Source organism: Capsicum annuum, chromosome 2 (assembly GCF_002878395.1).
Source record: "Capsicum annuum cultivar UCD-10X-F1 chromosome 2, UCD10Xv1.1, whole genome shotgun sequence".
Taxonomy (NCBI): Eukaryota; Viridiplantae; Streptophyta; class Magnoliopsida; order Solanales; family Solanaceae; genus Capsicum; species Capsicum annuum.
This window is the reverse complement of record NC_061112.1, coordinates 153,664,037-153,679,600: the sequence shown is the minus strand read 5'-3', so window position 1 is coordinate 153,679,600 and position 15,564 is coordinate 153,664,037. Positions and strand designations below refer to the sequence as shown.

At 36.2% G+C, this 15,564-nt stretch overlaps 2 protein-coding genes across 2 annotated transcripts; one reads left to right on the top strand and one right to left on the bottom strand.

Moving 5' to 3' along the window:
* Positions 1–2,187: 2,187 nt before the first annotated feature.
* On the top strand, positions 2,188–10,569 carry LOC107860764 (ATPase family AAA domain-containing protein FIGL1). The gene is made up of 13 exons (XM_016706237.2): positions 2,188–2,562; positions 3,626–3,764; positions 3,951–4,301; positions 6,871–7,109; positions 7,277–7,523; positions 7,603–7,695; positions 8,310–8,411; positions 8,994–9,096; positions 9,379–9,462; positions 9,553–9,648; positions 9,785–9,912; positions 10,014–10,149; positions 10,224–10,569. The coding sequence occupies exons 1-12, from the start codon at positions 2,243–2,245 to the stop codon at positions 10,113–10,115; spliced, it is 2,004 nt and encodes a 667-aa protein (XP_016561723.1). The 5' UTR covers positions 2,188–2,242; the 3' UTR covers positions 10,116–10,149; positions 10,224–10,569.
* A 681-nt stretch (positions 10,570–11,250) lies between these two features.
* Positions 11,251–14,532, bottom strand: LOC107860765 (cytochrome P450 94B3). The gene is given in 2 exon segments (XM_016706238.2): positions 11,251–13,304; positions 13,307–14,532. Coding segments are annotated over 2 exon segments (1,620 nt in total). The 5' UTR covers positions 13,367–14,532; the 3' UTR covers positions 11,251–11,744.
* Between the last annotated feature and the right edge of the window lie 1,032 nt (positions 14,533–15,564).

Here is a 15,564-nt window from a genome sequence, read left to right as displayed (position 1 = left end):
GAGATCATATAAAAAAAGAATCGCAAATATTTACTATAATAATTTTACTATGTCACTTCTAATTTGTAAAATAAAAGAAAAAATATTATAAATCACAATAATTTAAATCTTAGATTATTTTTAAAAATATAATAGACTATCAATACCACAGAAATTTGAATAACCAAAAACATTGTTATACAAATTTCATCAATCTAAATATAATAATATATGTCTAACTTAGAATTTATCAAATAAGCAAATGAAGATTTTAATTAAATGATAGAATTATACATGATGTAGAATTTTTAATGATCAATATTGGGCCGTGTGTAGCACGGCGTAAGCTGACTAGTAATGTAATATGACTCATTTTCATCAAATGCATATATTGCACTTTACCTAATCTATCTAGTAAAAGTATCAAAGACGATGTAGTTGTGTTAACCAAAAAATTAAAAAATCAAATAAACACTTATTTAATCGAATAAATTTAAAGTGAATCACTTTAAAAAATTATAAATTAAATGTTATATTTTTAAAAATAATATAAATAACATTCATGAGAGTTACTAATATGTGATCGTGATAATTTTTTTTAGAGCACTAAAAATATGGATCGTAATATGTATATATATATAACACTTTCTCAATTTCATATTACTTTGTTCATGTTGACATCACATTAACTTAGGAAAAATTTAATAGAATTGTAATTTACTAAACTAATCTTATCAATGATGAAACAAAGTGATTTTGTTATTTTTTAAATAAGGGCATGAAAAAATTATTGGCAAATTTTGTACACTACGACATCATTGTCATGCTAGTTGTGCTTATTATCTCATGCCAATTACTCCACAATGTGTTTTAGATGAAACGGTATATTGTTGTGTCAAACTTTTATTTCTTAGCATATAGCTAGCCATCAAAAATAGTCACTAATATTTACTATACTTACATAGCAAATGCGCCTATATTATTTTTTTCGCTGCTCTAACTTAACTGGAGGGCTTTAGAATTTATTTTATGTGTTCTAATACTCCATGTTATATTTGATGTGAAGCACCGGAATTCCTATTATAATTCATTTGACATTGTATATGATTTGAGAATACATTTCGTTTAATACTAGTGCATTAGCGATCAAAATTGATTTAGAGGGCCAAATTATGCATCTTCCGCAGCTTATTAGTGTCAATTTTATGAGTTTTAACTTTTTATTTAACAATAAAAAATAATTAACCTTTTAAAATTAACATCTTTAATTGATAATGTACGCAAATTTGTATTATTACGTAGAAACAAGTCTCATATTGGAAACATAAAAGGACGATTTAGTAGACATAATTAAGTTAAAGACTTAAAGGAGATAGTTCTAGTAGTCAGGGCTGCTTATCGGACGGATCGGATGGACTATTACACTTAACGGTTATCGGTTTTAAAATATACAAATCCACTAGCCAACCGATAAAATATCAGTTGGTTCGGTAACGGATAAACAATTATCGGACGGTTTATCGGGCATCCACAATTCCTACTTGAATGCGTCTCAAAAACAGAAAACAAAACAGAATATAACATTTTTTTCTTTTCACAGCGACACTGACAACAAAAATACTAGTGTTAAATCTCTTTAAAGCTTTGGCTATTGTTGAGTACTTTTGATTTGAGTCGGCAAAACAAATCAAAGCAATGAACAGGTTATGAGTTTTGATCTTTTGTATTTGAATAAATAATAACTTTAGTAGTTACTAGTTAGTAACTACTTTACTGTTTAAGGTTAATTAGGGATGAACTTTAGGTTAGAATTTAGATCCATTAGGTTTGAGTTTAAATTTTACTATACTATACTATAATATATATTTTATATATTTAGGTGAAAAATATAAGTATATATGGTAATTCTTAACGGGTTAACGGTTTATCCAATAAGAAAATTGCGTAATCCACCCCCACACCAATAAGCCGTTAATTAAAAAAATTTAATCCGTTCACTAACCATTTATCCGATAAGCCAATAAGTTAATTTTACGGATGACTTATGAAATACGATTCAATTTTGAACAATCCTACTAGCAGCCAATAAATGAAAAACTATGTTGATGAAAGCAAAAATTACCACAGAATAGGACTCTTTTTTCAACTCCGAGAAGATAAGAGACTTGTGTATACAACGTAGAGAAACATCAGGGACGTATCCGCAACTAAAAATATTAATTTATGAAACACATATACCTGGCAACAATTCACAACGAGGGATATGGCGGGAAAGGAAGACAGTGCCAAAATTATGGCACCGAGTTCGAAATCGGAGAAAATGGAGGACGAAAAATCGGAGGTATCATGGAGGAAGGAAGTTGACACGAATCTCAAGAGGCTTCATTCTATGCTATTTGGCGCAGAATTAGCTCTGGAAAGGAAGGATTTCAGTTCCGCAACAGTGCTTGGATTAGGACTCATCGGCTTCCTCGATTCGCATTGTCATTCAGACGTCGACGATGCTTTCATTCGTCCTATTCGTTGCGAAGCTCTGTCAAATTTCGATTCTGCTCGACGTTCTCTCATTACTGAATCCGATAGGTACACTTTCTTTTTCTATTTTAATCATACAAAATACAATTTATATTATTTTTGTAAATGCTAGTAAAATGTTATTCTGAATTCGATGTACGAATTTCAACCATAAATTAGATGCACTGAATTTCTTAGCTCCGTCATTCGATTGGACAGACTGTAGTATTTGTGTTATATAGATTAGCTAGATGTTTTCCTTCACTCTAAGCTACTTTGAGGATATAGACTAAAATGAACGCCTCAATTTGGAAGTTAAGTTCTTAAAGTATTTTGCTCTATTTTTTATTTCAAAGGACATTTTGATGCAATTTCGTTCTCATCTCACGAGTGTGTGTCCTTTCAGAGATTTCAGAAAAGCTGCTCCAGCATACATGTTTCTTTTGAGCAGACTTTAATTGAAGTTTCTGATAGCCTTGCAAAAACTTTTGAAATATCAGTGCAGTTTAGTAAAATTGAGGCGAAAACATGAAGAATGATGTGGTTCTATTTTTCTGGTCAATCTAATTTTCTGTTAGCCTTGCAAAAACTTTTGAAATATCAATGAAGACATGACGAATGATGTGATTCTATTTTGCCTGTTAATCCAACTTTCTGTTACCCTTGCAAAAACTTTTGAAATATCACTGTAGCTTAGTAAAATTGAGGATAAAACATGAAGAGTGATGTGATTCCTTTGTTTCCTTTATTCTCTACCATTTTAAAAGCTATCATTTGTCAAATGAACCAACATTAAATTGGTTCATTCTAAATAAAGAGTCAATTGAGATATATTGTTATTTTACTTCAGTGAATTATTAATCATCTGAAAAGGATACCTTGCTTCAATTGCATCATTCATTCTTTTTACTTCAGTGAATTATTAATCATCTGAAAAGGATACCTTGCTTCAATTGCATCATTCATTCTTTTCTCTTAACTCGAAGAGAAACTGAATTCTGTCATTATTTTCTTATTTTACAATTTAGAACCTGATAAGAATCATTCTGTTCATCATTTCACGATTCACTTATATTAGCAATATAGATGTTCTTACATGTTGAAGTTGCTGATCTTCACTATATATCTCCAGGCACGCCTTTGAACAAGCAGGGAGAGACCCAGGCTGCATATTTACCCAAGGAAAAGACATTGATATTGAGAAGATTAAGCAATCTAAGTACTTCCTTTCTCTTTTTCAGCTACATGAAGGCACAGCTAAAGGTGAACAGGTGTGTGAACTAAAGAATTTATTTATTTCCCTTTTCTCTTCTGTCACTAGCACTGAAAATCCTATCTACATGCTTGTTCATTTTTCTTTGGTTTTCCAACTTTATTCAAGTTGCTTCACATTGCTTGTGAATAAAGAGTGATCGTTTTAAGATACATGAAGTCATTTGAAGTGTATTATCTTGCAGGGAGATCAATTAAACAGACATGCCAATATGGGTAGCAGGACCTCGAAACCACCTGCACACACTAGTCCAAGAGATTTCTCCACAATGAAAAATAGAAGCTTTGCAAATAAAAGTAGCCCAGAGGTTCTCCCTGTTGAAAGGTTTCACTCAAAGCATAGCTACCCGAAGCATCAAGCTGTGGAAATTAAAGACGAAGAGGAAGAAAAAACCTGTGTCAATGGTTCCAAAACAAGACGGTTGCATAAGGAAAGCAGCGGCACTAGAGATGAAAACATTTCATCACCCTTGTGCACTGAAGAAGCTGATGCTGATGCTTCTCCAAATGGATTTGTCACGGCTAGAGCAAAACTGGTACCTCTTGCAATTTTTGTGGAAACTTTTTCAATGTTATGTTATCACAGCCACAGGCCTACAACTTTCTGAAACAATATGTTTTAGGTTTTCATTTTGTCTAATCAAGAGTGTCTGACTTGTTTGCTTAAATGCATAGAAAAAGAATTCCTTGGCTGACAACCAACTTATGTTTGTTCACATTTTTCTTTCTTTTCCCCTTATTCTTAATACAAAAATCAACAACAACAACAACAAACCCAGTGTATTCCCACATAATGAGGTCTGGGGGGTTAAGATGTACGCAGTCAATACCACTACTTCCGAAGAAGTAGCAAGGCTGTTTCCGATAGACCCCCGGCTCAAGATATGGAATAGTAATCAAATTCATACAAAAAGCATGGAACAAGGTGGCAAGACATAAATATGACACCTACAGGGAATAGTAAATAAAGAATAGTAAGCGATCGTAATACAACATGCAACAAGCTAGCATAACAAGAATAATACACCCACCAAGTAAAGCCCTACCCTACCTACGCAAATTGGCACTAGCCGTCAATCCTAATACGCGTCCTCCAGATCTTCCTATCTAGGGTCATGTCCTCCGTAAGCTGTAACTACTCCATGTCTCGCCTAATCACCCCTCTCCAGTAATTCTTCGGCCTACCCCTGCCTCGCCTGAAACCATCCAAAGCAAGCCGCTCACACCTACGAATCGGTGCATCTGTGCCCCTCCTCATCACGTGTCTGAACCACCTCAAACGGACTTCCCGCAACTTGTCCTCCACCGAAGCCACTCCAACCTTCTCCCGGATAATCTCATTCCGAACTTTATCACCCCTAGTAAGCCCACACATCCAGCGCAACATCCGCATTTCCGCCACCTTCAATTTCTGAATGTGAGAGTTCTTGACTGGCCAGTATTCCGCTCCATACAATATGGCCGGACGGACTGCCACCCTATAAAATTTGCCTTTAAGCTTGGGCGGCACCTTGTTATCACACAACCACCCCGAGGCGAGCCTCCACTTCATCCATCCCGCCCCAATACGGTGGGAGACGTCCTCGTCAATCTCACCATTCCCTTGAATCATGGACCCGAGATACTTGAAACTATCCCTCTTACACACCACCTGAGAATCCAACCTCACTACCACCTCGTCCTCCTCCCTCGAGCCATTAAACTTACATTCCAAATATTCGGTCTTGCTCCTACTCAACCTGAACCCTTTAGACTCAAGAGTCTGTCTCCACATCTCTAGCTTATCATTCACCCCCCGAGTCTCATCAATCAACACCACATCATCTGCAAAAAGCGTACACCATGGCACCTCTCCTTGGATACGCCGTGTCAACACATCCATCACCAAAGCAAACAAAAATGGACTAAGAGTAGATCCCTGATGCAACCCTGTCAAGACAGAGAAATGTTCTGAATCGCCCCCCGCCGTCCTCACCTTGGTCTTAGCTCCATCATACATATCCTTGATTGCTCTGATATACGCCACCGTGACCCCGCTTACCTCCAAGCATCTCGAAAGAACTTCCCTAGGAACTTTATCGTATGCCTTCTCCAAGTCGATAAACACCATGTGCAGGTCCTTCTTCCTTTCCCTGTACTGTTCCACCAGTCTCCGCACCAGGTAAATTGCCTCCGTCGTAGATTTCTTAATACAAAAATGTTTATGTGAAAATCCTATCAACAAACATAAAGGTCTGATTCACAGTTCTTGTTTCCCTAATTTAAAACACATTAAGTACTCAGGTGGATCCTTCCCCGAGAAGGGAATGAATAAATGCGTCATGATAAAGGATTTTCCTATTTATCAGAAACTTTGTATGCTATACAAGGTCAAATTCTTTGTTAAGAGGAAGAAGAGTATATTTTAATAACGACTAAGAAGATTGGTTTGACAGGAGAGAATTTTTTGGGTTTAGATTTCGATAGAAGCTGCACAACTCCTTAAACCCAAGGGAATGCTGCACCACTTGTTATTTTTTTAATGCCCTTTCTTTTTCAAGAAAAGCTTCTGTCCTTAAAAAAAAGAACAAAGCTATACAGCCTACCTCAACCTGACTCTTTTCAGGTGATTTCTGTACTGACTACTGGAAGTGGTCCTATGTTTCAGTGGTTTCTATTTGTATAATGAAACTTACTGTAAAGACTCCTAATTGGCAAGCTAAAGTGTTTTTTAATCAATGCTGTATTTCCAACCTATTGCTAGTGTAGATGGTAGTATAATATGCATGCAGTCAGACTCCAAACATGAACGTTTTAGGTGTTAGCAAGTGTATTTATTGCTGTAAACATCTGTGTTTTCTCGAACTGGCATGGGTGAATGATGTCATTCATACCTTCAAGCATCCAGACAGAACCCCTGGTTATGTAAAGAGACTGATTGATTCTCAAAAAAGCAATTATATAATCTGATAAATGTGTTTTTTAAATTGAGCAACAAATCTGAGAAGTATCAATTTGCTTTGTTTATTAAGGACTGTCGTTCTTGAAACTTCTCAGATTTGCAATCTTTTGGTTTGCTTGTTTTGTTTTGTGTTGTGTGTCCATTCTGATCATTTCATGCTGTAGGAAATGGACACAAGACAGAGGCGAGGGTTGAGTAGATCACCAAGTGCTTCAATCTCCCCACAAAATGATAACACCTTGATGAACAAAGGCTGTGGAGTCAGGTCCTATGGTATTCCACGCCGTGGCATACGAGGCAATTTCGTTCCTCCTATCAGAGGTAGTGGCAACAATGTAGGTAATGTTACTTCACGCAATGCTGGGAAAGGAGAAGATTCATTAGATGATTCCACAAGGAGATGGTTAGTTGACTTTGCTTGTTTTGTCTCAGTAGAGATCTACTTTGGGCTAACTGTGCTATTTAATTCAAGTTGTATTAGCTTAGTCCATTTTACAAAAGATGATCACAAGATCTAAATAGGTGCTTCATAATGCAAAACGCTAATTCTTCACATTCTGTACCATTCAGTTTGGAAATGTTGGTTGGTCCTGATGGAGAGCTTCCTGAGAAATTGAGGAATATAGAGCCTCGACTTATTGAGCATATCAGCAATGAGATTATGCACCGGGATCCCAATGTGCGGTGGAATGACATTGCTGGCCTGGAACATGCTAAAAAATGTGTAACTGAGATGGTCATCTGGCCATTATTACGTCCAGACATCTTCAAAGGCTGCCGGTCTCCAGGGCGAGGACTTCTTCTGTTTGGTCCACCAGTAAGTTCTTAGTCCACCCGGTCAAGATAGATTTAAAAGAAGCAGGTTTCTGTGAACTTTTAACTCTCTCATGCTTTAGGGAACTGGCAAAACAATGATAGGGAAAGCTATTGCAGGCGAGGCAAAAGCAACCTTCTTTTACATATCTGCCAGCTCTTTGACGAGCAAGTGGGTACGTTGTATTTTAGTTTATGCATGTTATTCTATGAAAACTGAAATGTACTTGATCCTTTTTATCAGAAGAAAAGGAGGATGAAACCCCAACTTCCTGCAAGATATTTAACTTTTGATATGAACCAACATAATTAAGGTAATGGGGATGCCACAGTTTTGAAGTTCTGAATTCATCTCTTTGATCTCAAATCCTACGGGAACATAATCTCTTTGTAGGCAGCATAAACATTTTACTTTGCACATGATTTTACAATGAGCATCTCTCTAATAGGTTTATGATATGAAAACACCAAATGAATAAATTATTGAACACTCCCAAGTCGTTTGGAGTCTTAGCTGGTATAGCTGTAAAATTTCATGTCATTCACATCTGGGAAATTTAAGAAATGAAAAGGAAATGTAAAGGATTGGGCAAGAGTGCATGATAGAAGGAGTTTGATGAGATCTTATTTGCAGTTATTATAGGTATTCTAAGCTAGTTTAATATTTGGCTTGGGATGGATCACTAAAATCTAGTGCATGAGACTTGCGTTCCAGCTTAGCTTGTTCTAGATTTCTATTTATAGGTGGATGGAACTATCTTAGCAAATGATTTTGAATTCATGATTGTAGATTGGAGAGGGGGAGAAGTTGGTGAGGGCACTTTTTGGAGTTGCCAGTTGTCGTCAGCCAGCAGTTATTTTCGTTGATGAAATAGATTCTCTGTTGTCTCAGGTATGTAACTCTCGGATACTTCAGTGTGAAGAGAAATCTTTTTCTTAGTGCATGATTTCTGCTTACTGAATGGGATGCAATATTTTGAAAAAGAGCATATCTTGCAAATTGCTTGATTGCTACCTTTTCTGACAAATGGAAATGTCGTATTTAATCTGATTGTGGTTGAGACGTGTACTGACAAGGAATTTATTTCTCTTGTCAACTCCTCAGCTAGCTGAAGTAGAAATTGGTATTATACCTACTTTTGACTCCCTACTGATTTGGGACTTTGGGCATTTTGGAAAGAATAGTTAAATAGACTCATTAGGGAAAAAGGGAACAAAAGGGTGACCTAAAATGCAAAAAGAAATGATTTATAGTTAGAGAATTCAATGTTCTCTTCTTGTGAATTTTGGAGTGACCTTGTAGTTGAAAACTTGATAAGGCTGCAGCGCGAGTTGGGAGGTAAGCATCAATCATGCATGCACAGACGTGCATATTAGAGACTATATTTTTAGTTTTTGGCTGGACTTTACTTCCATAAGTTGATTTGCAAGTGGGGACGTTGAGACCCTTCGATAAGACTTTACATCGTTGCAGCGCAAGTCAGAAGGTGAACACGAATCCAGTAGGCGCCTGAAGACACAATTTCTGATCGAGATGGAAGGCTTCGACAATGTGAGCGAACAGATTCTTCTTATAGGTGATTTCTGGAACCCTCTACACTCAACATGTTAAGACAGAAGCAGATTCTCATTTTAAAACCAAGTAACCAGTTCCAATCACAAACCTATGCCAGTCAAAAGTTCCTTTGTTGCTTTGTTTGCCCAAGAGGTGTACATTGTGGATGTATCCATGAGGTGTAGTTTGTAAACTGAGCAATTCAATGAGAAATTTAAATCTGCCAGATTCCTTTTTACTACAGAAATATCTTTAATTTAGTTATTTGTGGAAGAAAATTTGATGGTATCATTCATGGAAACAGGTGCAACAAACAGGCCCCAAGAACTTGATGAGGCTGCAAGGAGACGGCTTACTAAAAGACTCTATGTTCCACTTCCTTCCTCAGGTGCAAGCTAGATCCTCTTCCTTTTTATTAATCAAGAATAGACTACTGTGATCACTCATCATTATTGTGACCATATCTCTGGGAATACAGAAGCAAGAGCTTGGATTGTCAAGAGTCTGTTGGAGAAGGATGGGCTGTTTAAGCTTTCAGATGAGGATATTGTTTCCATTTGCAAATTCACAGACGGTATTCGCAACTCATGTTGCTACATTCAAAAACATTTAAGTCTCATCTGATGAGGCAGTAGTTTTGTCCATCATTCCTATTTTTGCCCCTTTTATTTGTGAATTTCTTATTTATCACATTTTGCTAAAATTTTCAGGGTATTCTGGGTCCGACATGAAGAATTTAGTGAAGGATGCTTCCATGGGTCCACTAAGAGAAGCTCTTAGGCACGGTATAGAAATTACAAAGCTAAAGAAGGAGGATATGAGACCAGTAACTCTTCAGGTAATTTGCAGGCACAAAAAAACAGAAAAGAACGAACTAAGGCCGTTGCATGAGTTAATAATTTTCTCATCACAGCATTTTCAAAATGTTGTTTTGCACAGGACTTTGAGAGTGCGTTACAAGAGGTAAGGCCTTCTGTGTCTTTGAATGAACTTGGTGCATATGAGGACTGGAACAAACAGTTTGGTAGCTTAGCACTTTAAGAGCCAAAGGAATAATTACATCAGAGGAAATAATGTAAGTTACATGACTTCTACATTTTTTGTGAAAGTGCTAACAAATGATCATTGGATTTCTCTTTTCATGTTCAGCTACACGAGGGATTTGTAAATTCGTTTGCTACCTAAATGATCTATCCAGATCAAGAAGAATCATCCAATATGCTGACAATTAGGTATTTTGCAGCATTAGTCGATGCCAATTGTTCAGATTTTGTTCTTTAGATTGCTAAATCATTCTCAAAATAGTTCTTAGCCTACTGGGACTTGTTCTTCTTCATGTTAGAGAGAAAATATTTGACCTTTTCTCTTTGGGATAGAAAATTGATGAAGGGAACTTTTGGGAAGAACAAAACAATTGTTTGCATGAGATGTACATTTTTCTTCACTTTGCAAATTGAAAATTACCTTGATTGTAAATTGAGGTTTTTGTGCAGCATCCCTTTATCTGCTGTTAATATGTGTACTCAGTAAATATCTAGTATGCACCCAGCCGCCAGGAATCTGCTTCGAAATTGGCAAGGTCAGCGCCCGCAGGTTTGGATTAAATAAGTTCTATGAGTTTAAATAAGTCAATAAAGAAATGCGTCTACTTTGCACTTCTTGCACCAACAAAAAATATAAAATTGTTTATGGCATCGGCCTTTTAGTTGCAATTTAATAACCAATAGTTACCAATGTAAACCTTGAAAATAGTTTTATAGCGTGCAGATAACGCATGTGTCTTCCAACTTGATAAGAATACAGTAGTAAAAAAAATAAATGAAAAGTATGCAGTTGATGCAAGATGGAATATAAAAGTAGTAAATTTTGAAGCATATGAACAAATTTATTTAATAACTTAGGGTAGAATGGGAATCAGATTGATTTTCAATTCACCTATTTGGTACTTAAACCGTATCTATATTTCTTATTCGATATTTTCCAATTATTTCCAATTGGTACCAAATTTATAACTGTACCTTCTTTTTGATATTGTAGTCTTAGCATGCGGCTATAGCTTTCGGTTTTATGTAATATACCTTCTTATACACATTATTTATTTGATTACTCATATAACACATGTTTCAAGAAGGGATTAAGTGTAGAAAAAATGAACAGGAAATATGCCACAAAACACTTTTATCTTCAAAAACAAACATCTCTTGTTATATCCAAAAGGCAATGAAGGATTTCAATTTCTTCTTTTCTTTTCTTCTCTAGTTAATTTTTTTCAAGCTTCTAGGTTCCAGCTGAAGTATAAAGAAAAAATTACAGGGAAAATAAAATACAAAATGAGGATGGAAAAATTGTCTTGGCTATTACAACCTTTGAAATAGAGTTTTAATAATCCTTCAGAGCCATCCTCATTTTTTATGTGCGCCAATAGCTGTGCTATTCAAAGTAATCGACCTTTTCTACTAATTAAGAGGTAAAACCAATAAGTACTTCATTCCCTGAGTTGGATAACTCCTTCAAAAATTGTTTTTGATCCAATCAGCAGGAATTAAAGCCTAGCTAGGTAGAGAATGAAAGTTCTGTTATAAAAACCATTTCTTTAGTGACCTCGGAGATAATGCTGGTGGCTTTTGGAAGGAGAACTCGTCGGAGCATGGAAAGAGACTTAGGGATCATCTAATTGTATTTAGTCTTATGGACAAAAATCTTAAAACCACCAGCCATATGAGCTGTTAGCAGTGGCAAAAACGTAGGAGGATCCGAACAAGCTGGTCTGATTTGGAAACGCTTCAATATTGAAGCTACAACATACTTCATTTGAATAAAGGCCAATTCTTTTCCAAGGCAAATTCTTGGACCTGCTTGGAAGACAGGAAACTTGTACAAATTTGATGCCTGCTCTGCTCCTTGATCTTCTTCTGAATCCTGCATCCATCTCCCTGGTTTAAACTCTAACTTGTCCTTCCCCCACAAGTTTTCCATCCTCCCCATACCATAGGGGAAGTAGGTCACTCTATTCCCAGCTTTGATATGAGTACCATCCGGGAAAGTGTCATCAGCAACTGCATGCTTTGAATCCCATGCAACTGGTGGATAGAGTCTCATTGTCTCACAGATGCAAGCTTTCAAGAATTTCATCTCTCTCAGTATCTCATGCTTCGTCAGTGCTCCAGCTTCTATGAAACTTAGCTCCTTGGAAACCAATTCATTTTCTATCTCGGGATGGAGAGTAAGTAGATAAAACAACCAAGTCATTGCTGCAGATATTGTGTCTCTTCCTGCCATAATGAAGCTGATCACCATGTCCCTGACTTCCTCCTCATCAAAATTTGCTGCCAATATCAGTTTTGAAAGAAGATCTTTATTAGTCTCTTGCTGTTTTTCTCCTCTGATCTTAATCCTTCTCTCGCGGATGATATTAGCAACTGATGAATGGATTTGATCAATGGCTAGTCTCAGCTGTCTTTCAGATCCAATATTTAACCATCTTTTCACCTTCCATATGGCAAATATTGGAGCAGCTCCTCTACCAGCACATATCTGTGAAGCCCTTTCAAAGGCATCTAGCAGAGGCGAAAATGGAAGAGAATCATTGAGGCAACATGGATCAAACCCCAAGGAAACTTTGCAAACCACATCAAATCCAAGTCTTTTTAACAAGTCTTGCAAGTCAAAAGCTCTTATTTCAGCCTCCATTAAGTCTAACATAGGCAACAACTTGTTCTCCACCTCTTCTTTGAGCGCATTCACAACGTAATCTCTCAAAGACTTAGCTGTGAACTCATGGCTAACCATCTTGCGCTGTTTGTACCACATTTCTCCATCCACATTGAATATACCATTTCCAAGAAAATCACCAAGAATTTCATTGAAAGGCTTGCCTTTAGGAAAATTGTCAAAGTTGGTCTTGAGCATGTACTCTACGTTGTGTGGATTAGCTGTTATTATGGTCCTCGGCGCTCCTAATCTGTCTATCACAATTGTTTTTGTTGGTGACTTATTGAGAAGATGAGTATACCAATCAAGTAGACGATACCGGTTCTTGTAAAATGGAATCAAGCAACCTATGATGGGGTAAGTTGGGGGTCCATCGACGCCTCTAGCACCTTGCTGGAATTTTTCAACATTGAAATGCGACAGATATAGTATAACTGTTAGACCAAAAAATGGAAGAATGATGAAGGGGTATGTGGTGAAGAGGGAGAAGAAGGTGACCATGTCTTTCAATTTTTTAAACAACAAATAAAACTGTCGACGTAACATGAGCATATATAGGTAATAAAACTAGACCGGTCCATATATATTATGTTTATTGGCACATGTTTAAATTATACAATAGCTGTGGTTGATCTGTCCTTAGGAATATTTAATTACAAGACGAGTAGGTGTAACTGCAACCAATATGCAAATATATAGTTGTGTAGACCGAAATAATAAATGATACTGATCTGAAATTAGTGAGGTATTAGTTAGTTCTGAAATTATTTATCCCATCATTTACATCATAGTGATGGAATAAGTTATCCCACATATATGGTGGATAATTAATCCCGAAATAACATTTTCCCAACCAAACGACAAGTAATCGAGCAAACTCGAGGATAACTAATACTTCCTCCGTCCTATTTTAATTGTCACTTTAATTCCTGTTCAAACTCACCAAAGAAACAATAAGTACAAACTAATAATTACTAAGTTTATCCGCATTTAATAAAAGTGATTAATCTTTTCATCTTAAATATGTATGCGTTATTCTTTAATATTGAGGATACAATTGCAAATGCTTTAATACATTTTTTTGAGCTAAAACGATGCAACTTTAACATTGTATACTTTATCCTTGAGATTTTGGTTTCCGGGTAAAAATATATTGAGTAATGTGTGAATTAGACATACATCCTATTTATCATAAACAAAAGATGGACATGAAGTGTAGCAAAGCTAAGGGGACGAGTTCATTTTTCATTACCAGCGACACCGAAAAGTCAGCCAAGTAACAAAACAATTACCCCCACTATTGTATACTTTATAATGTCTCAATTCAAAACACTAAATGGCAAATGCAACAAATTCATCTCAGTATCATTCAACCCACTAGACCCTCCCCAATACAACAGGAACTGTCCGTAGTGCTCTAGTACTTGATAGTCAATAGAGACTAGTGCTCCAGTACAACTTTGACACTTGTCATGATAAGGCTACACATATTTACACAACTAGAAATATGCCACTGTTTACCTCCATTGAAGGCAATAAATATCACTGTCATAACTCCCTAACCCCACGCATATTTTTTCCAAAAGTAGTATATACCGATGAAGTATTAAAAGCTCATCCAAATAAGATAAGATTCACATTCAATCATGGGTATAAATCCAACGGTTAGGGAGATCGACAAGACAAAATTTCGAGGCCATATCTTATCCTTGAATAGACAAGTGATGCCATATACGACTCATTCTGTTGCTGTCTACAGCTACTCCTTCACTTGCTGTCCTTCTAACAGGATCAGATTTTCCACATTTGGATTATTATATGTTTATTTTTCAAATACACTAGTGATCTTCCTGTGAACACATACACACGCAACTTATTTATAGTTAAAACTTTTGAAATACAACTTTTTGTAGAATGGCAGTCTGTGTTTTGCATAATTAATTGGAATAGTAGCCAATTTTATAAAAAGCACTTTCGGAGAGAATCATATCTTTCAGCTTCTATTGCTATTCACAAAATATTTTCCTCATTAAATACCTTAACTTTATAATATAAACGCCTGTTTCAAATCAAAACTTGCGACTTCCCACAAATTTTACCAAGCAGGCTCTGCGTCTAGCCAGACATAGGTAATACCATAACCATAATCAGAGATTGATAACAACCACAGAACCTTATGTGATTACAGTTCAAACTTACAACAAGGAATCAAGAGAACAACATCACTAGAGAATCAAAGGCCCCACTCGGCTTCTCTAGGTTTTCGAGGCAACAACAACAATTTTCAACAAGATAGATAAATAATGCAAGATTGCAATCATTATAGTGAATCGAAAGGGCCCCACACGACTTTACTATATCAAGATACAAACAACAAGATTACAAAATGATGGATATAATTTGACACAAAATATCCTACAATCTAAGAACCCTAGCATGAAGATTAGGACCCTAAGACTAAAAGATATTTACACCAAATTCTTACTTGAATCAAGAGGAACTCATGAAAGACCCCAAGTTTCTAGCCAAAGAACAACAAAAGTGTTACTACACTTTGTTTGTTGTCTAGTTTTGGGTTCACTCTCAAGAACAAGAGAGAGAAGTTCTCTAATATTACAAGACTTGTCTAGTGAAAATATCAATAATGAACTAAGTCCAAGAAATAGCCCTATTATTGTCTATTTATAGTACTCCACAAAATAAAAGGAAAATGACCATTCGAGCCTGTCTTGTGTGGCTTTGGAGTGTAATTGAAAAAAAGTGATGCTACACTTTTTGG